This window comes from Aegilops tauschii, chromosome 2, assembly GCF_002575655.3.
Source record: "Aegilops tauschii subsp. strangulata cultivar AL8/78 chromosome 2, Aet v6.0, whole genome shotgun sequence".
Classification (NCBI taxonomy): Eukaryota; Viridiplantae; Streptophyta; class Magnoliopsida; order Poales; family Poaceae; genus Aegilops; species Aegilops tauschii.
Genome location: NC_053036.3, coordinates 80,632,323 through 80,642,140, shown reverse-complemented (window position 1 = coordinate 80,642,140; position 9,818 = coordinate 80,632,323). Strand labels below are relative to the sequence as shown.

The window sequence follows — 9,818 nt, the reverse complement described above, 5'->3', positions numbered from 1 at the left end:
GATACGGGCTCTTGGGTAACGTTGGATCTCAAACCTAATGGCTCTAAGGAGTTTTTAACATTTTGGAAAAAAAAATCCAAAGGTCACAAAATTATGCGCAAATAGAACAACTATTGAGATGTCGTTGGATCTAAGATCAAACAGCCTAGGAGCCAATCAGGGTATCACCTAAATTTTCTTTCATGAACACACGGTATCACCTAAACCTTCGGTATCACATGAAACTTTTCCGTGTTGGACGAGCCGTGTAAAGCCCATCACTGATCTCAGCGCAGAATCGGGTGGTCCAGAAATCGACCAGCAGTGTTAAAAAAAAATCGACCAGCATTTACAATTTTGCCAGGCGGCTGCGCGACTTTGCGTCCGTGCTCTGGCCCCACAAAGACTGGAGCGAGACAAAACCAATCATACAAGGCGAGGCGAGCGCCGGGGAGACGCCGGAGCAAGACGAAGCCGGCGGCCATGGGGACTCACACCTCGGAGGCGGAGAAGGAGATGAGGGAGTGGTGCGTCGCGCTCCCCAAGGTGGAGCTCCACGCCCACCTCAACGGCTCCGTCCGCAACTCCACACTCCTGTCAGTACCGCTCCCCCTCCCCCAACCCCAACCCCAGGCCCCGGCTTCTTCTTCGCATCTTCCGTTCGGTAGCCAAGGTCTGCTTATCCGAGGCTAGAGCGGTGCAATTGGAGTCGTAGTCATTTTTTGCTTCAGTTCTTCTGCATCCTCGGCGGCAACAGCGCCTGCTCCCTCTCTCCCAGATTGTTTTGCTCACCTGAGATTTATAGCATCTACTAGTAGTACCAATTTCATTACCATGAGGATTTCAAGGCGCAATAACGCCATTGTCTTCAACATGTACTTCTTTTTTTACGAATGCGCACCAAAGTGCGCATCATTTTCCAAAGGGAGTAGTATATAAAAACATCTGTAATTTTGTTCGTGCCATTCATTTGTCAGTATTCTGTTTTGTTGTCTTGTAACAATACTGCCTTGACTCCCCGCAAATAAAAACAATACTACCTTGACATGCTAGAATTTCTATCCAGATGGAAAACTGGATTGTCTCCATTGCAGATATAATATTTCTATTTTTGTTGTCTTGAATAGAGAACTCGCAAAAGAACTAGGTGACAAAGGAGTGATCGTCTTTGAAGATGTTAAGGATGTGATCATGAAGAGTAAGTGGATCATTTTTGTGTCATTTTCTAATGCTGTTACCTACCCATAAGTCATGAAAGCATAGTATGAACCAAACATCCATATCTTTGAAATTTGTACTTATGTTTCTCTGTTGCGATAGGCTCAAATTCCATGTCTGCTTATTGACTCATTTTCAACAGATGACAGATCCCTCCCAGAGTGTTTTAGGCTCTTTGATTTGTTTCATATACTTACGACTGACCATGATACAGTGACAAGGATCGCCAAGGAGGCATGTTAATCATTATTTGCGTTGTTTCACATTGTTCTACACAACATTTCTTCAGTTAATTGTTCAGACAAAACTAACAGGTTGTGGGAGATTTTGCTGCTGAGAATGTTGTGTATTTGGAAATAAGGACGACACCTAAGGTACTACCTTTTGAATTTCTTTTCATATTAGTTCACAATTTCACAAGTCCGTGCGCAACGTGACTAGTTTTTTTTTTTTTTTTGCCTCTTTTGCTCTCGCCGCCTAGAATAATGAAGCCAAGGGGATGACCAAGCGATCCTACATGAATGCTGTTGTTAAAGGTCTTAAGTCTGTTGAAGACGTTGATGTCGTTCTATTTGATTCTAACTTAAGAAACGATGAAAAATTAAGTTGTACACCTATGACTGATTTGGGTGACGACACAAAGAGAAAAAGGATATATGTTAGGCTCCTTCTGAGTATTGATTGTCGTGAGACAACTTCTGCTGCATTGGATACTGTATGTTGATCTTCCACTTTAGCCTATATACTCTGAACAAATCTTGGAACATATTGAATAATTTACTTCCTTTCATCAGGTTAATTTAGCCATGGAAATGAAGGACCAGGGTGTAATTGGCATTGATCTCTCTGGCAATCCAGTTGTAGGGGAATGGTACGGAATATTTTATATCTGGCTTGAACTAAATGAAAACATGTTAACTATTTATGTGCTAATATTTTCAAAATTTGTGAAGGGAGACGTACCTGCCTGCTCTAGAACATGCTAAAGAGCTGGGAATCCCCACCACAATTCACTGCGGTGAGGTATGAAAACACATTCAGACAAGTCCCAAACACGCCGTTTCCTTATTATCATTATTTTCTCGAAGTACCATTTGCAAATCTTTACATATGTAATATATTATTTGGCCAATGAAATTAGAGCTTAGTGAACAACAGGTACCAAACAGGAAGGAGATCCAAGCAATGCTGGATTTCTGCCCTCAAAGGCTAGGTCATGTCTGCTGCCTCGATGACGAAGAGTGGAAGAAGCTCAAGTCATCAATGATCCCGGTGACCTTATTTCTGCTCCTTGGCTTTCATTGTCTGTAGCTATTCTATGTCACCCTTGCATACCTAACTTCGGAGACGAAATTCTGCAGGTGTAGATATGTTTAACCTCAAATGTAATGACCGGAGGCGCCCCTTCTCTAGAGCTTCATCACTTTGGTCTGTACCTGACAATGCAGAACCCAAAATCCTTGACAAAAAGAAATCTAACCCCAGCAAGCATCTTAACGCTCCGAGTTTCTGAACTTGTGCAGCTGACCTCTACAACGCGAAACACCCTCTGTCGATATGCACCGACGATTCTGGCCTCTTTTCGACGAGCCTCTCAAATGAGTATTACCTCGTCGCGTCTACCTTTGGTACGCCCATTTCTCTTAGAAACAGTACCTTTAAAATCAATCAGAGTTATTCCTCATTAATCCCAACATATACCTTCTGAGCTTTGAATTCGGTCTGTGATTTGTCAGGCCTTAGCAAGACCGAGCTATTTCGGCTAGCGCAGGGCGCTGCGGAGTTCGTGTTCGCTGACGACGAGGTGAAGAAGTCACTGAGGGCGGTGTTTGAGCGTGTGGCGGCGGAGAGGCTCACGAGTTAGGCCTCCTCCATCGGCCTTGCTCTCCAGTGTATTAGTAATTTAGTGGTATGTGACTATGTGTTTCCGGAGTAGATCAGGAGGAGATGAATAGAATAGAAATCTCATGTACGGTGTGCGCCCGTGCCGGATCAAATGACGCACCGTGATTCAGTTACCTGGACAGGACGGCGATTCAGTATTTCTTTTTCCCTGAACCAGAACAGTTGTTCGGTCTGGTTGTTGTCAACGGAGGCACACGGGGTCCACGTAGGATCGATCAATCGCGTGCATTTGAATACACTCCAATTGCACAATACACAGCAGCGGCATAGGGACGAACAGTCGGTGGAGTGCCAATCTGGTATACAGATGCTCTGAACACATTTTATGGAACCCATTGTTATAGGCCTGGTAGTTGCTAGGCTGTATATCCTGTTACTCCGAATGCTAATTTGATAACATTTGCAGCGCAGGGTAATATATTGCTGCGTGTCTTTCTTGGTTCTTGATGCTGATTTGAGTAAAAATAATAATCAAAAGGGAGGATAAAGTGATAAACCCCTAGCCAACGTTGACATGTCTATTATTAATTGATGTACAACCATTTTTATTAATCGCGTAATAGTCACATGGTTGACATGTCTATTATGGTCGGGCCTGACCAACGTTGAGTGAATTCCAAAAACCATTGACATTAAAGGCTAGGTTTGCAAGAAACGCACTTCTATAGGTTTGTACCAAAAACCACTAATTTGAAGCCTATTTTTTTTGCAGAACGCTTCGCTCATTTTAATAGCATTCATGACAGGCAGGCCATTTTAATAGCATTTATGACAGGCAGGAACACTAGACAGGATGACGTGGCACGACATAATGGATCACAAATAGACAGAATAACATAGATTAAATTACAGAAGAGCCTAAGAGGATAAAGCTAGCTTAGGAGCAGCAGCGAGCTCTGCAGCCGGCGCGCTCGAGCTCGCAGGCGTGCGGGCTAAGGCCATCAGGCCACGAGGAGCAGCTCCACCGCGCCTCCCCTTCCTCCCCCTCTCTCTTTTTCCTCAATGACTTCACTGCTTGCTCTTGCACCTTGCTGCCGTGCAGCCTGGCGACCCTCGACAGTGAGCTCCTCCGCCGCCGGTGCCCTCCCTTATCTCTCCCACCTCTCTTTGATGTATGTCGTCGTCGTCGTTCTCCTACAGGAACAACACCGTTGATACTCAACCGCCGCCGCCGGAGCTTTGTTGCCCTGCCATCCTAACCTACACTGCCGCCGGATCCAGGGCGTCCTGCCCGTCCCCGACCACGCCGAACCTCCCTTGTGCCCCGCTGCGCATGGGGAGGGAGTGGCCGCTGGTGTCCACCACCGGACCGGTGGGAGATTAAGGTCACAGAGGACCTGATTACTTTTTTAGGGGTAATTTTGCAAAACAAAATTGTATCGGGATGTAATTGCCTTTTTTTTCTTACCACGTCACCCTGTCCAGGGGACCCACCTATCATAATCGTGTTTAAAACGACCTAAGCTGCCGACTAGTGTTTCTTGCAAAACTTAGATACAAAATTAGTCGTTTTTAGCACAAACCTATAGAAATGTGCTTCCTGCAAACGTGGACTTCAATGTCGATGGCTTTTGTAATTCACTCGACCAAGGTTGGATCTTTTACATTGTGGTATGGCGATTGCTGCTGTTATCACTGGCGGATGTTTTTACAATTTTGCCAGGCGGCTGCGGACTTTTGCCTCCGTGCTCTGGCCCCACAAAGACTGGAGCGAGACAAAATCAATCATACAAGGCGAGGCGAGCGCCGGGGAGACGCCGGAGCAAGACGAAGCCGGCGGCCATGGAGACTCAGACTTCGGAGGCGGAGAAGGAGATGAGGGAGTGGTGCGTCGCGCTCCCCAAGGTGGAGCTCCACGCCCACCTCAACGGCTCCATCCGCAACTCCACCCTCCTGTCAGTACCGCTCCCTCTCCCCTCCCCTCCTCCCCGGCCCCTGCCCTTCGTGCTTTCCATCCGGTAGCTAAGGCCTGCTTGATCGTCTGCATCCTGGGGGCCAACAGCGTCTGCTACCGCTCTCCCAGATCGTTTTGCTGAACGATTCATCATCTGATACTGTACTGACCACCTAAGATTTTGGAAAATATGGCCTACCAAAAACGTCTTATAATTTTGGCCAGAGGAAGTAGGTGCCATGAGCGTACTGAAACTGTTCTGTGATAGTCTCATAGTCTCATGGATGCTCCCTAGCTACTTAAATCACCTGCCAATTTTACTACCATGGTGATTTTAGGGCGCAATAACTGCATTGTCTTCGACACGTACCTCTCTGTTCTCAAATACGCACCAAAACGCGCAGCATTTTCTTCACTGTGTACATTAGTATCATATATACAACATCTCTGATTTTGTTCGGTACCATTCGGTTGTCAGTATTCTACTTTCTTGTCTTCTAACAATGCTAGTATTTCTATCGAGATGGAAAACATGATTGTCCATTGGAGTTGATATTTCTATTTCTAGAAAGTGATATCCTTTTGTTGCCATTTCTTGAATAGAGAACTAGCAAAAGAACTAGGTGACAAAGGAGTCATTGTCTTTGAAGATGTTAAGGGTGTGATTATGAAGAGTAAGTGGACCATTTCCATGCCGTTTTCCAATGCTACCTACCCATAAGTCATATCAAAACATGCTATGAACCAAATGTGAACATCTTTGAAATTGTGTACTTATATTTCTCTGTTTGCAATTGTACTATTTGTATGGCTTGAATTGCATGTCTGCTTATTAACTCTGGTTTTAAATTTTCAACAGATGACAGATCTCTCCCAGAGTGTGTTAGGCTCTTTGATTTGTTTCATACACTTACGACTGACCATGATACAGTAACAAGAATCGCCAAGGAGGCATGTTAATCGTTATTTGCGTTATTTCACATTGTTCTACACCAACATTTCTTTAGTTAATTGTTCAGACAAAACTAGCAGGTTGTGGGAGATTTTGCTGCTGAGAATGTTGTGTATTTAGAAATAAGGACAACACCTAAGGTTCTACTTTTGGATTCTTTTCCATATTAGTTCACAATTCTACAAGTCTGTGCGCAACGTGACTAGTTTTGTCTCTCTTTTGCTCTCACCGCCTAGAATAATGAAGCCAAGGGGATAACCAAGCGATCCTACATGAATGCTGTTGTAAAAGGTCTCAAGTCTGTTGAAGACGTTGATGTTGTTATAAATGATGAAAAATTAAGTTGTACGCCAATGAGTGTTTTGGGTGGCGACACAAAGAGAAAGAAGATATATGTTAGGCTCCTTCTGAGTATTGACCGTCATGAGACAACTTCTGCTGCATTGGATACTGTATGTTGATCTTCCGTTTCAGCATATACTCTGAACAAATCTCTGAACATATTTAATAGTTTACTTCCTTTTGTCAGGTTAATTTAGCCATGGAAATGAAGGACCAGGGTGTAATTGGCATTGATCTCTCTGGCAATCCAGTTGTAGGGGAATGGTAAGAAATATTTTATATCTGGCTCCAACTAAATGAAAACATGTTAACTATTTATGTGCTAATATTGCATGATGTTTCCAAAATTTGTGAAGGGAGACATATCTGCCTGCTCTAGAACATGCTAAAGAGCTGGGAATCCCTACCACAATTCACTGTGGCGAGGTATGAAAATACATTTAGACAATTCAAAACACACTGTTTTCTTATTAACATTATTTTCTCGAAGTACCGTTTGCAAATCTTTACATACATTATTTGGCCGATGAAATTAAATATTACTAGTGAACAACAGGTACCAAACAGGAAGGAGATCCAAGCAATGCTGGACTTCTGCCCTCAAAGGCTGGGTCATGTCTGCTGCCTCGACGACGAAGAGTGGAAGAAGCTCAAGTCATCAGTGATCCCGGTGACCTCATTTCTATTCCTCGCCTTTCATTATCTGTAGCTATTCTATGTTAGGCATGCTTACCTAACTTCCAAGACGAAAGTCTGCAGGTGGAGATATGTTTAACCTCCAATGTCATGACCGGAGGCACCCCTTCTCTTGAGCTTCATCACTTTGGTCTGTATCTGACAATGCAGAACCCAAAATCCTTGACAAATAAAACTAACCCCAGCAAGCATCTTAACATTCCGAGTTTCTGAACTTGTGCAGCTGACCTCTACAACACGAAACACCCCCTGTCGATATGCACCGACGATTCTGGCCTCTTTTCAACAAGCCTCTCAAATGAGTATTACCTCGCCGCGTCTACCTTTGGTACGCGCTCATTTCTCTTAGAAACAGTGCCCAGAAAATCAATCAGAGGTTATTCCTCATTAATTCCAACAACATATACTTGCTTACACCGACTCTAAACATTGAATTCGGTGTGTACTTCGTCAGGTCTTAGCAAGACCGAGCTATTTCGTCTAGCCCAGGGAGCTGTGGAGTTTGTGTTCGCTGACGACGAGGTGAAGAAGTCACTGAGGGCGGTGTTTGAGCGTGCGGCGGCGGAGAGGCTCACGAGTTAGGCCCCATCGGCACCCTTGCTCTCCAGTGTATTGGCATGTGACTATGTGTTTCCCGAGTAGATCAGGAGGAGGAGATGGATAGAATAGAAATCTCATGTACCATGTTAAGAAAAAACTCATGTACGGTGTGTGCCTCCTGCCGGATCAAATGATGCACCGTGATTTTTTTTTTTAAGAACTGGAAGGAGCGCTGCCTTTTCATTTAGTAGAGGGAAATATGTACAGTGACGCACCGTGATTCAGTTATTTGGACGAGAGGGCGGTTCAGTATTTCCTTTTTCCTGAACCAGAACAGTTGTTCTGTTTGGTTGTTTGTTAACGGAAGCACACGGAGTCCAAATAGGCTCGATGGATCGCGTGCATTTGAATACACAACAGCGGCATAGACGAACAATCGGTGGAGTGCTAATCTGGTATACAGATGCTCTGAACACATTTCATAGAACGCATTGTTATATCCGGTAGTTGCTAGGCTGTATATCCTGTTACTCTGAATGCTAATTTGATAAGATTTGCAACGCAGGGTAATATGTTGCTGCGCTTCTGAGGCTGATTTGAGTAAAAAAAGTTTAAATCCCCGGCCTCTACATCGTAGTGATGCACAGCCATTTTCTTTTTATTGATGAGTAATATTCACATGGTTGACATGTCTACTATGGTCGGGCCTGACCAATGTCGGATCTTTTACATTGTGGTGAACTGGTGATGGAGATTGCTGATGTTTTTATTTCTGTTGAGAGAGAGGATATAATAGATGTCCCTATCAATCCTAAGCTACATATGCTCATGTGTGCACTTTAGGCTTTTCCGGTCGGAGTGCTTCGTGCCACACGTGTGGCACTTATCATTTGACTTTTTTAAGATCATCCATATGAGTTGGGTCGGAGTGCTTCGTGCCACACGTGTGACACTTATCATTTGACTTTTTTAAGATCATCCATATGAGTTGTGTATTTAGATTCACCTGTAGCTTATCTAGGGTTTATCCTTGGAAGCCAAGAGTAAGTTTAATTCGGCTACAAAAAGATTGGTAAGCTTGATTAACACTGACTTGGACTATTGTAGCTGCTAGGATACATCAAACCCATGACCCATCCACAACGCAACGCAATCTCATTCGTTTCTAGAGCTGATATATTTTCGTTCATTTGCAATGGAAAGTGGTTTAGCCCGGTTAGAAAAGAAAACAACGCAATGCAACAGCATACAAGACGAAGCTCACATAATCCTAATCAGCATTTCCCATAAGCCCATCCAGGGCGACTTAACTACTTAAGGCATTTAGTAACAGATTTAACAGCCATACATATGCAAGCATATAATGCCACGCACGCAACATACTATAGTCGGCTGCTAACCAGAGGTGTTGGTTCAGATGCAGCTGACATATGTCACCGAGTTACCCGTCCGATATACCTTGACACAACAACGTTGCCGTCTGCCACGGCAGACGGCAAAGGCAAGGATGGCCGACGGCAAAGGCCTTTGCCGTTTGCCGCGGACGGCAAAAGGCTCCGGCAAAGTAGGCATCGGTAAAGAGCTTCTTTGTCGTCTGCTTTTTGAAGCGGACGGCAAAGGGGCCTTTGCTATCAGCGGCTGACGGCAAAGAAAGCCGACGGCAATAAATGCGCTGTTAGTCCGTTAGGCGGCTAACGGTAGCCTTTGCCGTCCGCCGCTGACGGCAAAGAGCATCCGGCCTTTGCCGTCCGCCGAATGACGTCAGCTGGACGTCACTGCGGGACAATCCTTTGCCGTCTGCTGCTGTAGGCAAATGTGGGCATTCTTTGCCGTCTGCCACTGTAGGCAGCCTTTGCCGTCCGCCGCTGTAGGCAAACTGACCAAATGGGTCAGCTCCCAGGGAGCACAGGTGGCCGCCGCGTGGCTTCTTTGCCGTCCGCGTCAGACGGCAAAGGAGCCTTTGCCATCAGCGGCTGACGGCAAAGGTGCCTCTTTTTTTTCTTTTTTTTTTAAATCCAGTAATTTTCATTGTGCATACATATATAGTTCCATCCATTCGTACATAGCAAGTTGCACATACACATTGTTCCATCCATACAAAGTTTCATCAAGATAGCAAGTTCCATCATAGCAAGCTAGAAGAATACTAGAGGAGAATGAAAGAAAAAACAAGCACTCCATCATAGCAAGCTAGCTTCCGTGAAGTGAATGAAATCTGCAAAATGGCAAATAAGAAAGTTAGAAAAAGGTGACTAGAAGAAGAAGTATATGCCATTTATGAGCTAACTTAGG

The 9,818-nt window shown here is 44.6% G+C and overlaps 1 protein-coding gene and 1 pseudogene across 4 annotated transcripts; both read left to right on the top strand.

The window, feature by feature from the left end:
• Positions 1-342: 342 nt before the first annotated feature.
• On the top strand, positions 343-3,258 carry LOC109758827 (N6-mAMP deaminase-like; annotated as a pseudogene).
• A 692-nt stretch (positions 3,259-3,950) lies between these two features.
• Positions 3,951-7,838, top strand: LOC109758826 (N6-mAMP deaminase). Of its 4 annotated transcripts, XM_073508024.1 has the most exons (13): positions 3,963-4,161; positions 4,243-4,427; positions 4,766-4,997; positions 5,600-5,670; positions 5,856-5,947; positions 6,029-6,088; positions 6,185-6,400; positions 6,478-6,554; positions 6,647-6,716; positions 6,847-6,960; positions 7,050-7,116; positions 7,210-7,314; positions 7,441-7,838. In XM_073508024.1, the coding sequence occupies exons 3-13, from the start codon at positions 4,885-4,887 to the stop codon at positions 7,566-7,568; spliced, it is 1,113 nt and encodes a 370-aa protein (XP_073364125.1). In that variant the 5' UTR covers positions 3,963-4,161; positions 4,243-4,427; positions 4,766-4,884; the 3' UTR covers positions 7,569-7,838. The 4 variants fall into 4 exon arrangements, with proteins under 4 accessions (XP_020173282.1, XP_073364125.1, XP_073364126.1 ...); XM_020317693.4 differs by lacking the exon at positions 4,243-4,427 and having other exon boundaries at positions 3,951-4,180; XM_073508025.1 differs by lacking the exon at positions 4,243-4,427 and having other exon boundaries at positions 3,965-4,180; positions 7,014-7,116.
• The last annotated feature ends 1,980 nt before the right edge of the window (positions 7,839-9,818 follow it).

Excerpts from the sequence above, each read along its gene's own strand:
- LOC109758826 (XM_073508025.1), top strand. The coding sequence starts at position 4,105 with ATGACTTCACTGCTTGCTCTTGCACCTTGCTGCCGTGCAGCCTGGCGA. Across the intron at positions 4,181-4,765 it reads AGTGAGCTCCTCCGCCGCCG|GCGGCTGCGGACTTTTGCCT; the intron begins GTGCCCTCCCTT and ends CAATTTTGCCAG. Across the intron at positions 6,089-6,184 it reads AAATAAGGACAACACCTAAG|AATAATGAAGCCAAGGGGAT; the intron begins GTTCTACTTTTG and ends CTCACCGCCTAG.